Genomic DNA, 17,008 nt, shown 5'->3' with positions numbered 1-17,008 from the left:
ATTCTCCACCCTCGACTCGAGTGGCTATATGTTTATTTTCTAAACACGGAGGTGATGGCCTAATTTTTGGGAGGGAACAGAATCGAACTTGGGCTTAATTTGGCGGGGGGTCGAAAAAAATGCATTAAAAAAAATGCATCTAGGATTATTTGCTAATAACTCTTACATTTGCGAAATCACAGATATGACTATCTATTACTTCGCTTCTCAGGTCCCATGAGGTTAAGAAAGGTACATTTTAATAAGGCTGTTAATTTAGGGAGGCAGGTACCTCATTTGACACCTCCAAGTTACTCCTCTGATATATGGTGCCAGTAACTGTGAACAAGGGATTTTTGCGAATTTTTCATCGTTCTTCCTCATTATTATTATTAATTTTTCACGGTAGGATATTCAAATGTGTATTCAGCATTAATCAATCAGGATCGTCTGTAGATTTACTTATTATTCACAAGATCTGTGGCAGAAAAGCAACAATATCCCAGAGCCGTAGTCTAGTTTCGTCAATGTATATTGACAACAGTGTTAGTATTTTATACTTTCCAAATACATTTTTGTGTCAAATTTTCCAAATGGCTCGTGTTTGTTTTCGAAAAACTTCTAAACCTGCAGGCAAGTTTCCTAAAATAAAATTGTAACATTTATCGTTATCAATGATAGAAATAACGCTGAGCATATTGGAAATAACGAGTGTATTTAGTGCTTGTTTTAAAATTATCGTGACGTATGTTTTCCAGCCTCTATCGGAGGGTCCCTGGGGGAGATAGTAAATGCAACGGATCAGATCCGCTCTTGCCGCGATAGACAATTCATGGAGTCCTACCTCCAATACACACGTAGTTTTGCACGATTTGAAATTTTTGTTCGTAGTTATTCCTAAATAAAAAAGTACAAAGAAATTGAAAGAGTCATGCTGTAGAATTCAGGACGGAAGACTGTTGAAAAAAATGTTTTCCATTGTTTTATAAAATTATTCTACTTGTTCCGTCCCAGAAGACAACACAATGGAGTGTTAACAAGCAAGGACGAGGTGTTAACGTGTTTGGAATGTTGAAAAATAATGGTGTTTCGATTCTGGAAGTTTAAAAAGTAAAGACAATGCGATGAGAAATCAAAGTAGACAATGAGTTCCATTTGCTCCTTGAAGGTTCTTGCGTCATAACTTACAACTTTAAAATGCAGTTTGTAAAATAGTCATTGTTGAACCATTCTTTATCCTCGGATCACGTTTTCATCATATGTTATAAAAGCACACAGCGAGTGTATGGAGCATTCGTGAACATCAAATTTTCATCTAATGTCATCCTTGTTTCTAGGATACTACCCACTATAGTTCACAGTAATGTTGGTCACACTGTCAAGATAATTAACTTTATGCAGTTCGAAGCGTACGAATACGTTTTCACTATTCCTGGGGGAGGGGTCGTTTTCGTGCAGATGACGACTGTAAAATGAGAATTATTTCAATATAAATAAAGAAACGAAACTATTGTTTGGCTTAAACAAGATATTACGTTGCTTTTAATTGCATAAAATTCCACGAATTCCACCTACGTGCTCCATTACATAACTCATTCCCACTAGCATAAATGTTATGCATTTGCTAACTTCGGCGGATATATATTTTTTGATATATAAGTACGTATATATACTAAAGGGGAGTTATATGAACAAAAATATTTGCGCATGCAAAATATTTTGTAGCAAGTTTTCACTGTAGTGGGTATTGTTCCACAAACGAGGATGACATTGGATGAGGAAAGTACTTTTTTTTAAAAAAAAATTGGAAATGTGCATTTATATACATTAAATCAAAGAAGAAACGTACGAACTGCGACTTCTACCTCACACAAATCCCCTGACAGGCATAACAGTTTTGAGAACTTGTACTATTTAGCCACCATATTTAGAGCTCTGGCCTTTGGCGCTAGTGTCAAATGTATAAAGTCATGGGGGAAGCGTGTGGTTCGCATATTATCCGAGGACAGAGATATCTCGGCGTTACAGTATGAGGTGATACAAATGTTTCTAGAAACAGATAACGTCATCGAGACAATACTCGGCAGTCTCTCGTTCTCGTCCCGAGTCACGAAATATGTAGCATAAAACAACACATGCAGCGAGTTACCGGCCAAACTTTCACAGCGTATAGAAGTCATTAAGAAAGAAAAGAACTTCTCAACTTTTTCCTTTTTGTTTGACGCATCGTGCGACACTACTGGCTTTTACCCTGAAAATATATAAGCAACCACGAAGCATAGTTGCACTATTTTGCGATTGCTATAAACAAAATATATCACTTCCCTATAAATAATCTGGCAGATTTTTGCTTTATAGATATGAAGAAGTCTCATACTAAAATAAATTTTGTTTCAGGTAAATTTCAAAAAGCTCTTTAGAACGCCATAAACTGAAAAAAAAATATGAACCACTGGTTGATACTGGGGGAAAAAAATCGAAAATAAATCCAAGAAATCCAGGGATTTTGCGTGAATCTTGTCTTGTGGCTATTTATCCGGTCTGGCTGAGTTGAATGAGAGATGTGGGGCAGGAGGGTTAATTGATCGGCCGCAGTCTTGCTCAAGATGCCAGCCTCACCTGTGGACAGGGGTCGTGAGACACGCCGTAACAAACCCTTGGATCGATAGGGCTAATGGTGCTAGGTCACACGCGAGAGTGACTCACAAAATCGAAGATGGCGAAAAAGAAACGAAATTTCGTGACGGATTAGGTTTTTATATGCCCTTCTTCCTTCCTCTCGATTGCATAAGATTTTGCAATATGCGGAGCGATACAATAACCTTTCTTTGGAGCAAAATGATCAATCAGGTTTGACCCCGTGAATGAATTCATACACTTATTCGAAACACTTAGTTAAATGTGTGAGGATTCTCCACGAAGATTCTTCTCGAATTCGAGACGAGAACGAGAAATTGAAGTTGAGTAAGGTTATAGTAGAGTTAAAAAAGTTTTTGTGTGTAGATAGAGAGTAAAGCAGCCATGTTGAACTCTGGGCCCACGAGCCGCATGCGGCCCCCACCATCCCTTGGCCCTGCGTACAATTCATGCACGCAATAATATTTATACATTTGTAGTTATCCCGCATTTTCTTATCTCGAAAATCAAGCCCCGACTTAACCGAACTTCCCAAGATTCACTTATTTTTCCTGCGCAGATACATTCTTGCATTCCATTAAGGTGTAGGTGTGGTATCGACTAAGTAAGTTTATTGACAGTTTACTTCTGAAGTGCAAGAATATCTTGCTGGTTGGGGGAGGGAAGCGTGCATATTTTCGATTGCCAATGAGTCAGTTCCTCCATTGTGAAGGGTTTGCCTTGAAGGAACTTCATTTTTTTTTTAAAGTTTCAGACAACCATGTCGATTCCTAAGCCTTGTGGTAGTTAAAAAAAAAAAAAAAAAGAGCTATTGAACTGGAATGTAGACTTTTTCAAGTAAAATGGAAGATTGTCTACTTTTGTTGTGAACTGAATAGTGAAAAGCGTGTAAATTTTGTGTCCTGATAAGTGAATTCATTCAGAAATATTTCTTTCTCACTAAATACAGTTGCCAACTTCCGTGGTGGAGTGGTTAACACAACGTGCAACGACACCAGGGGTCGGGTTCAAATACCATCCTGGGTATGGGTGTTCTTTGTGCGCGTCCCTTCATCAATTTCAGGATATTATCACTCATCCTCACCGTCGCTATTAGCTCAAATTGGCAGAAGAAACTATGCTAAATAACAAAAATCAAAACATAATTAAAAACAAAAAAAAAATCAGAAATACAGTTGAGGAGAGGATTAATGACTTAGCAGGCGGTAGCAACGAACAATTGAAAGTGAAAATTACTGGTTTTGTTGCATTTTCGTTCGCAATAGATGAAAGTATACGGACGTCTGTGGGGTAGCTCAGTTAACTGTATTTATTCGTGGATGCAATTCTCATCCAAATGTGACAGAAGATCTGCTTGACATAATTCCACAACAGAAGATGTTTTTAATTAAGTGGAGGCCATTTTGCAAAGGTACAGTCTTCCTTCATCTCAGTTAGTAACCTATATAATTTATAATTTGAGTCATTTTCCAACTTGTCAGGAATATCAGCGGTCAATCTGTGAACATGATTTATGTCAATACTTGTCCAAAGTAAAAATACTACTTGATGAATTTGAAAAGAGGTTTCAAGACTTCACAGAGTGCGAATGGCAATTTTCTTGTTCACTGCTCGGTTCCTTTCTCTTTTGATGCTGCGAATGCAAGACCCGAACTCCAAATGGAACTTATTGAATTACAATGTGACTCCTATTGAAAGAGAGATATCTCGGGGTGGTTGTTTCTAGATCTTTCTTAAATCTCCCAGAGCCGTATCCTCGGATTACAGATTTTGCTTCTGGAATTTTAGTGATTTTGGCAGCGTTTGCCTTGGTGAACAGCTATTTCCCATTATGAAGATTAATGAAATAGCCCAACAATGCTCACAAAAACATAATGCGGACATTGAGAAGCTAGTTTCTAAAAACAAATGTGTCAAATCTCTGGGAAACGAAACTAGAATTATCCATAGAAAGCTTCTTGCCAAAATGTTTGTACAATTGTAATCAATTTATAAATATAAAATAGTATCACAGACTACGAACAAATATTTCAGTTTAATTTTATTTCAATAAAACCAGTAAGGATTGTAATTAAAATATTTTTACTACATGACACACACACACACACACACACACACACGTAATCGTGTAATCATTCAGTTCTAAGCAGGGTGGTACGTGAGGGGAGGAGGAATTCAGCCGTCTGGTTTTTGCATCCTCTGCGGTTGCTAATTTATGGCACTTAGGAAAGGGACTCTGTATATTTTTTACAACATATACCGATGCTCTAATTGTAATAACTGGAATCTCCCTGTCAAGGGCGACCCCTTAGTTTTGGACTTCAAGGAGTTGGGGTTCGAGATGTGCGGCCTGGAGAGTTTTGACATTAACGTTATGCGGCCCTACTAGCGAATTGAGTTTGACATGGCTGGACTAAAGGACATAGGACCTGCAATTTAAGCTGAGATAGAAGCGAGATGAAATTCTACAATGTAATTCAAGACTTTTCTCCACCTTCTTAGATAAATCGATCAACTACAGTAGGACCCATATCTAACAAGGAAATCAACGTATTGCCTTTTATCTGCACCTTGTTGGAGAGATTATAATTCCAAGAACTGCCGTGTAAAAGTCTATGGTTTGAGGAGAAAAGAACTAAGCTTGTGGGATAGATAATCACGTAAGGAATCTTCTAGATGGAATGCAGTTTACAGCCTTTCTTTTGTTTTGTTGCTGGCATGAGGATAATAAAATGTTCCGCCTCGTACAACCACGAGTAATACAGAATGACGGTCTAGTTCAGTAATAAAAAATAAAAAAAATAATTGCACTCTTCAGTTCTCTGTAGCTTTCTCAAGTCATATGTTTAGCTATTTGTTTGATATACTCCATCCACCCAGACGACGTTGTAGAAAAAAAAGAATGAGACTTTGTTTCCGAGACGGTCTCGTTCGAGACTTTAGTATGATATTTGAAAATTTAAGTAAAAAAGATAGCATTGTTAAGGATAACTTGTTTGCCTTAATGATCTCTATACGCTATGAAAGTTTGTATATGTTGTTTATTTCGAAACTCGAGACACGACGGAGACTTTCCCTTCGTAACCAAGACGAGAACGAGACTGGCATTTGCAACTCGAGACCGAGACATTGCCGAGTCTTGTCTAGTCTTGATTCCATCCCTAATCCTTGGCCTATCAATATGTTTTTCCTCGAGTCACTGCCTTCGTGTCTCAGGATATTGCCTTCTTTGGACGATCGATTTCCACATGATGCTCTTGCCAATTTCGTGTGTCAGAGCATCTTCATTTGTTACCGTGTCTCTCCACTTGATCTTCAACATTCTCATTTTGAAGGTGTGCAGCGCAACAGCTTATCCCACCAGATTGTAATATATGTGATCTTTGATATAAACTCGATCAATATTATCACGATCAGTATGTTTGTACACTGTTTGCAGTTTCATTTTCAACGTACATTAATTATACCAAGACTTAAAGTTTATTAAAGAAGGGCGGTAAAATCTGGTTTTAGTATTTGAGACCCGGCAAATTCAGACTAAATAAATATTCTCAGAAATAAAGAAAATGACTTGTGTACATTGCAAGCAATAATCTAAAATTGAAATTTGGAAAATATGTTCCTAGAAAATCTATATTAACCCCTGAGATTTTTTTTTGCAGTAGTATAACTATCCAGTACTGATGACAGTGCCTGTGTTAAAAATCTGGAAAGCACGCGGAGTTTTTTCCGTGTTTATGATTCATATTGGTGCAGTCGAAATTATTCGATTCTTGGTTTTTGAGAACTGAAACAGAAAAGTAAATGGCTTTGAAAACCGAAGACAACAGAACAGTTTTGATAACCGAAAAAAAAAAGGAACATTTTGAAACACTGAAGTCAAAAAATTATTATCGAGAAAAGTGTTTTGAAAAGCGAAACCTGAAGAATGGTTTTATGGAAAGGTTTTTTTTTTCCTTTCCAAAATCCGATTTTCCGTTTTGCTAACAGCACTACTCCAAATCCTTCCTCGTCTGCTTGCTACTTTGTAGGGTGTGATCCGTAGCTCTGAGCCTTGGGGAAAGTTCTTTGTCCTTGAAGCTGATTCCCGTCTCTCCCTCGCTTCTCTCGAAGAATGGAGAAGTCAACCTGTCGCCTTGGCAGTGGCTCCTCGGGTAAACAAGACGTGTTTCCATGGAGACGGGAGTCGCTCAACAGGTACACCCTGGCAACGTGGATGCACGGAAGGTTTCCAGAAGTATCAGGAACGGAGAAACATGGGGAGAGCAAGCGAATAACACTTTCAACAGAGAGAGAAAGAGAGAGAGAGAGAGAGAGCGAGATGTCGAAATTAAATGCCTTTGTGTGGAGTGTTCAAGCATATTGACGCTCTGATTACAACTACTTAGCTGATTTCGGTTTGAGAAATCCCTACAGGCAGACTTGGTTGTTTTGCAGACCTAAAGGGGAACGCCTCTTTGATTAGATGTAGGCTATTCATATGCGCAGCGTATGGGCTTATTCTCTGCTAAATTCTTGAAGGATATTTATTGTGCGGGAACAGAGTACTGGCAATCGCTTTGAATTTATGCGAGCTATCAAACAACAACAAAAAGGTAGCATAATTTAATGGTGTAATGAAATCACGATTCAAATGGAAACTAATTTCAAAATAGATTTGATCACGTTAAATCTTAAACGGAATGTAAAATGGGGAATGAAAGTGCAGTGCATGCTAATTAGGCATCAGGGGTATTAGCCCTCTAGAGCGCGACGACCCTTATGAGGACCAAACCTTACTCTCACTCGTCAAAAGGCGGGTAAGGTGAAGGATAGGGAGATAGACCTAAAGTGAACGTCTTTTGTACGTATAGTTTATTCCCTCGAAAGGTTTCGAACGTAGTGTAGGATAACCACTTGAGCCTTGGTAATTTCCGTATACACAATTGGGTGACTTTTCAGAAGCCCAGATGGGGCTAATATGATTTTAATATTATGTCGACGGTGTGAATTAAGGGTTATTTCCCCCACTTTTACCTTCACATAATAATAGCCGCGTAACACTGATAAGTCTTGCCGTTCTCCGTTAAGCCAGAGGTTCCGGGTTCGAACCCTGAAAATATTATTGCGTTTGTCCATTTAATTACTTCACCGTTTATTCTCATTGTAGCGATTAACCCAAGACGTAGAAAAGTGGTGCACAACAACATAAAGCAGACTAAGATTTACATTTTTAATTCAGTTACACCCCTTTTTGTGATTAACATAGGGGCTTCCTTCTAGCGAGTAGACTAACGTTGCCGTATACCAATCAAAGAGATCAGAGTTTGATTCTCTGTTGTGTTGGAGCCGAATGCAGGCCCATTCTCGATTAAAAAATGCAAAAACCTTTCCATCTTTCGAATGTTATAAATGTCAATTAATACTATTCTTTTTTTTATTACAACAACAATAATAAACATTTTAATGTCAAGTAGATTACACCGAGGGCATAATAATTTGTTTACTTAGGTCCGTATATTAAATATCCAACGAACGTTGGATTTAAATATTCTTTCGACATAAAATCATAAACAAAATATTTGGGTTAATACACTGTAACCCAAATATTTGTTTATACTGTATATTAAACCAAATGTTTGTATTATGCAATAAATGTTGCACAATAAATAACTGCGAGCGAAAACAAACTTTCGAAGTGATCTGTGCGACAATATTTTATTCTCATATAAATGTGCATTTTGTTTTTACATTATGTATATCCTATGCCTTCAGGATCTTCGTAACAGTATAAGTTAAATTATTGCTCTATAAGATTATGCTCTTTACTCGCGCCTCAAATGAGTTTATATCCTTCCACACGATGTGCTGCTTCCGCATGAAGTTAGCCAATGGCGAAGTTACTATTTTATTTGCGGATGCTGAGTTTTATTTATTTATTTTTTAAAAATTTTTTATCAGGCTTTCTCTTGAAGTTTACACGACTGACAGCATTCTCCCCGAAAGGGGTAAAAGTATAAATTGCACACTTAGCTTTGTTGTGTATTTGGCGTTCGTAAAATGTGGCTGAAACTTTTAGTTTGGCTCCTATCTCAGTGTAGACCTATTATTTTCCTACTTTTAGAAAGTACATAGTTCTTACACTTATTAAGATGATCGAAAATTAGTAATGTTTGGACCTTTCGATACAGAAATAAGAAAAATGTACGAGGGTCACTATTTATATTTTGAGCCTAACAATGAAAAAACAGGAATTTGGCATTGAAAACTGCTTTATTGTTTTTCGAAGTATTCTCCTTTATGGTCAATACACTTTTGCATTCGTTCGAACCATTTGTCAAAGCAGTTTTTCCAATCTTCTTGAGACACCTCCATAATATGGTTTTTGAACGCATCAACGGCGTCTTCCGCCGACGAAAATCGTTGTCCACGCAATTTATTCTTGACATTCGGGAACAAGAAGAAGTCATTGGGTGCCAAATCAGGACTGTACGGCGGATGACCCATCAATTCGATTTTTTGACTGTTCATAAAGTCGGTTGTTAGACGAGATGTGTGACAGCTGGCATTGTCTTGATGAAGAATGATCCGACGGCGTTTGTTTGTTTTCCGTATTTGACCGAAGACCTCTGGCAAACAAATTGTTGTGTACCATTCAGAGTTGACCGTTCTACGTTCCTCTAAAGGCACAGTTGCTACATGACCAGTTTTCCCGAAAAAAACAGGCGACCATTTGTTTCGATGTGCTTCGAGCGCGAACAACTTTTGTTGGATTGGGTTCATCTTGAAACACCCATACAGTCGACTGCTGTTTACGTTCCGGCTCATATGCATATATCCATGATTCGTCACCTATTACAATCTTATATACGTCTTTTGAAGCACCACGATTGTATTTATTGAGCATTTGTTTGCACCAATTGACGCGAGCGTCTTTTTGAGTTTTTGTCAAATTGTGTGGGATCCAACGAGAACATACATACCTTTCTCACAGCTAAATGATCATGGAATATTTTATATATGCTGGTGGAACTAATGCCTATGGTTGCCTCAATCTCACAGTATGTCACATGACGATCTTGCAGTATTAGGTTTTGCACAGCATCAATGTTTTCTTGAACAACAACTGATTTTGGACGACCTTCGCGAATCTCGTCGGTGAGCGAATGGCGGCCACGATTAAATTCGTTATACCAGCGTTTCACAGTGGCAAAGGATGGGGCTTCATCGCCAAATGTGGAAGTAAGTTGATCGATGCACTCTTGTCTTGATAATCCACGTCGAAAATCGTAAAAAATCATCGCACGAAAATGTTCACGAGTTAATTCAATTTTATTGTTGTCGCGCAATCTCCAAGGCAACATAAGCAACACAAATGAAGCTATTGACAAAACATTTGAAGTACGTTATGGTCAATAATGCCAGACGATTCCGTGCAAACGTCAAATCGCGCCTAACTTCAATCAGTGTTGCCAAGGCTCAAAATATAAATAGTGACCCTCGCTTTCGTTTCATTTACCTCCTTAGTTTAATGGCGACGAGAACGAAGAAGAAAAAAAACACCTTCCATTATTCTAGATTTCAACACGGATCTTCCGGCTTCAATATTAATTCATTCAATATTTAAAAAAGTTATCTTGCCTTCCAAGGTTATTTATCATGAACTGAGATTACATTAATAACGCTCTTCTTTGCTGCGTGGTACTAAAAAAGAGCAATTTGTATGTTGTTCTTATACACTACGTAGAAATTTTACTTTTTGCCCTTCAATCCAATTGTGGCGATTGAGTTAATTTTGGTGCCTTAAAGTTTAAATCTAGACTCGAAGTGAAGGTGAAGTTGTGTGCAAGATGTTTACACACACACGCACATGCGCGCGAGCGCACACACACACACACACATATACAGTTGAACAGAGAAAAAACTACTAATATTCAAGGCAAAGAGAACGTCACAAATGCAACAAATGCAACGGGAGATGTCACTGTTATGATCAGTTTCTTCTCCAGCGTTGTCAAGGAGATTGAGTCTATATATACAACATTTGTATGTGCGCTTTCTTTCCTTCTGTTATTTCAATACATTTTCCACATTCGTTTATTGATTGTAGTGACTATTTTTTTCTTTTTAGCAGTATGTGTGTGTTTGGTACTAGAGGTTGTGTCATAGTATTGTAGTCGAATTGTTGTGCTTCATTTGACTAACGATGGTGTTTCTTATTAGTTACAGAAATTGGAGCTAGAAACCATGGGCATTCGGATCAAGCAGGAGCAGCCAGACGAACCTTGTGTTCGATCCCTGGGGTCAATCCAGAAAGTGCCCTCGCTCAGCGACCTCTCCGATCCAGAGAGCTCTCTTGGTAAGTACACCACTTCTGTTTTCCTTTGGACACTATGACCTCGATGCATCTCGGTCGTTGCTTCGAATCTTGTCAAGAACAGAAAGCACAGCTGCTGAAGTAGGAAATCTGGAATTTTAAGCGAATTGGATCATAAATATACGCGTTGTAAATTTGAACCGCAGAAAGTGGAGCTGGTTAATCTTTAAACTCATATGGAAGGTGATGAATTTCTAGATTCGATGATGAACCAAGAACCTCTGTTCTTAATATGACTAATCTAGCCACCGAATGGGCAATGAAAGCGGGCAGGATTGATGGAAAACGAAATGGAAGACCTGGAATGGAATGAGTAAGAAGTTAAAAGTCAATTCTATTCCTTGCACCGTATCATGAAGGTGAGGTTCCACACATTCGAGCTCTAGACCATTGTGGAGGTAATGTGAACAGCACTACGTTTCTACCACCTACATCGAGAACTTCTTACGTCAGTGCAATCTCGGGTTTTATATGGACAAGATTCTTTGCCTCCACGGAACATCCTTACACCGATCCCCTTGAAGATGATAACATCGTTGTCCCCGAGTTCTAGTAATCTAGAACAGTTTTATGACCAAACGACAGTAGGCTAAACTTTGTGTTAGGCACTGCGAAGAATCACTAAATAAACTTTGATTTGAAGGCACCGACCGCGCGATTTGACAAGTTTCGTCAGCACAAATTTGTACCCACCCAAGACTTCCAGCCTAGGCGTCGCCTTAGCTTATAGGAACCGGAGTTACTTTTGTGTGCTGTTGGGATGTATGCCTTCTAGGATGTAAATGGGTCAAATCCTGCTTGAAACTGCAAATCTTGTACGGTGTCTTGGCCTCCCCGATGGCGCAGTGGTAGCGTCGTCGCCTTGCAATCAAGGGATCCCGGGTTCGATACCCGGTGGAGGCACAGTGGTTCGGATCCCACTTTAAACTGTAGGTCCAGTCCGGATTAGCATTACTATGCATAAAGTGGACCTAAAATACCAATTCAATGAATCTTGTACGGTACCGAGCAAAACTGCTTTGCAAATTGATAATATTCACTAGCTTTTAGTTTGTTTTCCCTGTTTATTAGATGCGTTAGACTGAAGAAGTAGAATAATAAAGTCCTGTACCTTTTCCTAATTGAAACAAAGCAATGAGATGTCGAAGGTCAAAGTGCATAAACTGCAACTGAGGTTTTTATCAAGGAATCTCCACGTGTCTAATAAGGAAATTCTAAGATAGTTAATAAAGATCTGTAGTGATATTTGTTTCTTCTGAGGAGAGTTATAAAACTAGCTTTGTAAATCTTCGATTAATAATTTCGTCGGAACGCCGTGACAATTTTGCAGCCATAAGAAGTTCAGAATTTTGGTATTATTTCTTTCTAGCGGTTTGCAATGCCTCAGTTGTTTTTTGCATGTAAGTGTGTAACATGTTTTCTGTGTATTTTTTTATCTTGTGACATGTGAAATGTGAACGCACTTAATTATTATAGGTAAGTAAAAGGACGTCCGCTAGATTTTTTCCAGGGAGGGTCAAGGAAGGTATTTTTTTCCAGGGGGCAAACAAGCACATTTTCCCCAATAATAGTGTTGTTCCCTCAAAACAACATTGCTTAAATTTGAATTTATCATATTCATGCAATAATTAACACATATTATTGTGGCTGAAATGAAATTATGTATGAAATATATAATTTTTGGTTGACTTTCATTTTCCAGGGGGGTGCCACGACCCCCCCCCCCCTTCCGGACGTCCATGGGTAAGTATACCACCTAATGAGGAGTACAAGAACGTAAATACTTCGTAGAAATTTAAACGAAAAATGTCAGGTTCGATCAGGAGTCGAGGCGGGCTCTCTGGCATACCGTGTCATTGCTCTATCAACAGCAACCGAGCCAACCATTTTTCCCATCCGCTGTTTTATCTGTTTGAAATTGTCCATATGCTCATCATGTGCGGTAATTAGAGGTATATATTTTTGTAACAAGTAAAGGATGGAGATACGTTGTTGTACTGATTGATTTTAATTTCATCAAAATATTTGGGTATCCGTATGTCGTACTTTACAACCTACCATAATCAAACTTTGGACCCAGGAGCATAGCCGGTATATTTTGGGGAGGCGGAGGGGGCCAACAATAAAGTGTCTTGGAAGAATGTTAGGAGAAAAGGAGATAGCACTGAATTAACAACATGTAGTGTATCTGTCAGTATGTTTGTCAGTTGTGATTTCCATATTTATTAACATAATTTTATCGAACACATTAAAATTCCATAGAAGGAAACTTACACTTTTCTCGGTATTCTTCATTGAATATGTGCAAATTATGACAAGATCGCGAGAAATATTAAATTTGCATTGAGCGAATTCATATGAATGAAAACAGTATTATCGTGTCATTTTATCCACTTACAAGAAATTCTGGGCACCTACCAGTGCTTATCGATGTTGTCGCGATTGCGAAAACAAGGCATGCGGCACAACTTTGGCGAATGGTTTGAGTTGCTGCATTACCTCGCATAACATGAAAACAAGCAAGACTCAATCAACAACCGTTCAATCTCTTTTTTTCCAAGTCATCACCTCAAAATGTATTAAAAATGGCTACCAATGTCTCAGTTAAATCATCGAAGAGCAGTGTAATTCCCTAAATTTTCGAGGAGGGTCTTTGAAGCGGTAACCCCTCAGTGTTTAGACGGTTTGTGCTTGGGAGAGATATTTACGTATTAATACCGTCGGGAACGTAATATAATCCAGAACCGTCAGGCAAGCGGTGTTTTAAGCAAGATCGATTTTCAAGTATAAACAATTCCCTGCCGAGCGAGATAACAAATAACATACCATCTCTCACGTTTTGTAAACGAATAATTTCATGCGCAGCGTTTGGTAGAAATTCGCGTCTCCACTTATGATAAACAGAAAAGAACCGAATTGCGCCACGCAGTGTGTTGTATTCCAAATTGCTATTTATGCACGCAACTTGGATCCTATCCAAGAACCGAACCTCTAAACACACAACCGCACACACAAAAAAAATGTTTCTCCCCAGTTCGCTTTGTTGACGTAGTCGGTTCCAGTGTTTTTCTCCTGTTTTTTCCTTCCATTTCTCCCCCTTCTGAATATTCCCTCATCATCTCCTGCCCGCTCCTCCCTTCTTTGCCCGAAGGAGCAATCAGGCAGACCCTCAGGGCAAGATGGTAGTGTGAAGAATTGCCAACAGATGTCACTGGGGACGTTTATAGAGCGCGTTACGAATGTTCCCTTCCCTGGGTGACTTCTACCGAAACTCGCTGGTGACAAGCGACTCAAACGAGTAAAATTAACTTCACTGTTCTCTGCTTCCATTGTTGCATTTTTTTCTTTTCGAAACCTTATCTGTTTGGACCACACGCACACACACAGATATGCGCGCACGTTCTTTTGCAGCTCAGTACAATCAGATGCACATATATTTCCAGATTTTCATGGCTAAGGATGAGCCAATTGGAATACAAAATTGTCTTACTACAGACAATTGGGGTTAACTTCGTTTTTTTCTTCCTTATTATTATTATTATTATTATTATTATGTTGCCTTAATTTGCACTTACTACTCCACAAAAGAATGGTGGTGTATGATTCATTACAATGCAATGAAATAGGCACGGATTTTTATGCAATTGCATTTTTTCTTTGCATGTAGCCAAGCAATAATGACAAACGTGGGTGAATTGCGATGTTAGGAACGATACACACGAATTTCATGTTCATATTTTTACATATTTTCAGTTATATATATAATTTCTGTTTAGAGTATCCATTCGATATTTCTCAGTTTTGCAGAAAGTGTTCCTGAAACAAACATTTCAAATAGATCTGTAATTTCTCAAAAGTTCGGTACATTTTACCTGATCTTACTTCTACCTACAGCGCCTTGAATAACGTAGTGTGGAAAACGACCCAAGAAACTGGTTCCCGAGACGGATGAGAACATAGATGGCAGTGCGATCAGTATCGGTGCTAATTTTCTTATGAAAGTAGTGCGGCTTTGTTAGTTTTTGGAATATATTATGTAGTTTTGTTTGTCTTGAAAGGCGGTACGTGAATTGATGGAAACAGTTATATTTGTGGAGTGATTTGCAGTCACGAAATGGCATTAATTTGGAAAGAAAAGTAAAATGAAGAAATAAATAGCATGCGTGCGTAACACAAGAAGAAACATCGCAATGTGATTCCGGACGTCAGGTCTTGGACTGTGTATTAGAGTTTATTTTTCTATGTTATTAGAATATAAATAGTATCGTGAGAGATATTTCATACTGAGGCGACAAACCACAAGTGTCGCTCGAAAGCGAGCAGTCGGTAATCAATGCAGACTTTCGAACCGTAGGGACACAAGCTCTGACTGCACCGTTTTCTCAAGGATATTTTAGACCAAAGCGACACGCGACAAACGATACGAGGATTTCACACCAAAGCGACACGGGTCCTTCGGTCCAAGGCAACTTTCATACCGAAGCGAGACGCGACACATGTCGTTTGGAAACGAGCCAATCAAGAGCAACATTTCACATTGTAAAGGCATGACGGGCAGCACAGGCCAGGGTTCGGTTGGTGAAATCGTCAAGCGATAAGTGTCGCGTGCCGCTTTGGTGCGCAATATCACTAAAGCAAGACACTCATTGCATCGCGCATGCGCGAACAACAAACCACAGCAACACGTTGCAAGCTATTGAGGAAATGGCCCAGTTTGAGCGACACACAAGCGACAAAGCGACACGTGTGGCTTATCGTGTCGCCTAGATCTGTTGTTCGCACAATTAGGAGCAAACGCTTGCTAATAGACTGAAGTGCCGCTTCAAGGCTGTCGCTTGTCACTTAGTTGGGAACTCCCCCTGTAGCGCGTCGTATCGGTCTTTGCACCCTTTCTTCAAGGAGCTCTCCGACCGAAGTAACAAGTAGCATGCGAATACGACATATGAACGTGTCGTTTGCTGTTTCGACCCTCATGCTCAATGAATGCTATTTTACAGTCTGGAAGTGTCTGTGGCACTAGTCACATTAGTGTAAACATCCCGTGTCGCTTGTCCCATTGGTCTGAAAGTTTCCTTACACTCATGTCGATGGCATTAAGGACGTTTTGTGGGTTTCCCCCTTGTCGTTTCATGCAATCATCATTATCATCATTGCCGCGATTAGTTTAAAGCGGAAGAAAAGAGACAGTAAATATGAAATATATAAATGCTTCAATGTGTAGGATATATCTTTAAAATAAATGATGATGATGATAATAATAATTAGCCTAATTCATACACAAAAATTTAGTTACCACGCGTATTTTTTCTCCCGTATTATTAATGAAAGTATAACGATAACAGGACTTGGTCGACTGTATAGAATGTTCGTTAATATCTTCGCGACCACTGTACTAAATATCATATCAATTATCACATTCATAGAAATGCTTCATGTAAAAGAATCAGACGTTGCAGCGAAAACTCCATTTACTTCCATTATAAGCAGACGAATACCATGCACCGAGACCAACACCAGCGCCTCTAGCGGTATCATATTCGAGTGGAACCAGCCAGAGAGCCCAGAACCGTGCCGTTTTCCACACTACGTATATATTCAAGGCGCTGTACTTGTACCTAATCTTGTTTTAAGCCATGAAAAAATCACATGCATAAAATAAGGAATGTGCACTTTGTTCTTCACTACTGCCATACTCTCCATCGAATGGGTACATAAGTTTCCAGTTATTGTATATTGTGAAAATGTAAATGCATCGCTCGTCGTGAAAAATATCTGAGCAGACTAAGCAACTGGTATATTAAAAACTGTCATTCACGTTAACAATTTATCACGCTCATAGACTGTTCAATGTTATTCTGCACATTACAATTTAATTATTTCAAAATAACTTCTTAAAATAAACATTGAAAAATTAATTTTGTGCTGTCGGGAACCTAAAAAATAGCACAGGAATGAAGAAAATGAAGGAAAGCTACGAATAGGCCTAATGTAATTCCGTACTTTAATATATTAATTTTATTGTGTACTACATGTTCG

The 17,008-nt window shown here is 38.7% G+C and overlaps 1 protein-coding gene across 3 annotated transcripts in view; it reads left to right on the top strand.

The window, feature by feature from the left end:
- LOC145985206 (transforming protein p54/c-ets-1-like) overlaps positions 1–17,008 on the top strand; it is a 266,876-nt gene that overhangs the window by 28,158 nt on the left and 221,710 nt on the right. For all 3 annotated transcript variants that reach the window (XM_083118945.1, XM_083118947.1, XM_083118944.1), the window contains exon 3: positions 10,819–10,954. In XM_083118945.1, the coding sequence (XP_082975071.1) occupies positions 10,819–10,954 (136 nt within the window). The remainder of the gene's footprint in view (positions 1–10,818; positions 10,955–17,008) is intronic.

The sequence above is a fragment of the Lepisma saccharinum genome, chromosome 3 (genome assembly GCF_977018435.1).
Source record: "Lepisma saccharinum chromosome 3, izLepSacc3.1, whole genome shotgun sequence".
Classification (NCBI taxonomy): domain Eukaryota; kingdom Metazoa; phylum Arthropoda; class Insecta; order Zygentoma; family Lepismatidae; genus Lepisma; species Lepisma saccharinum.
The sequence above is the reverse complement of the archived record's forward strand: the minus strand, read 5'-3'. Positions and strand labels throughout refer to the sequence as shown.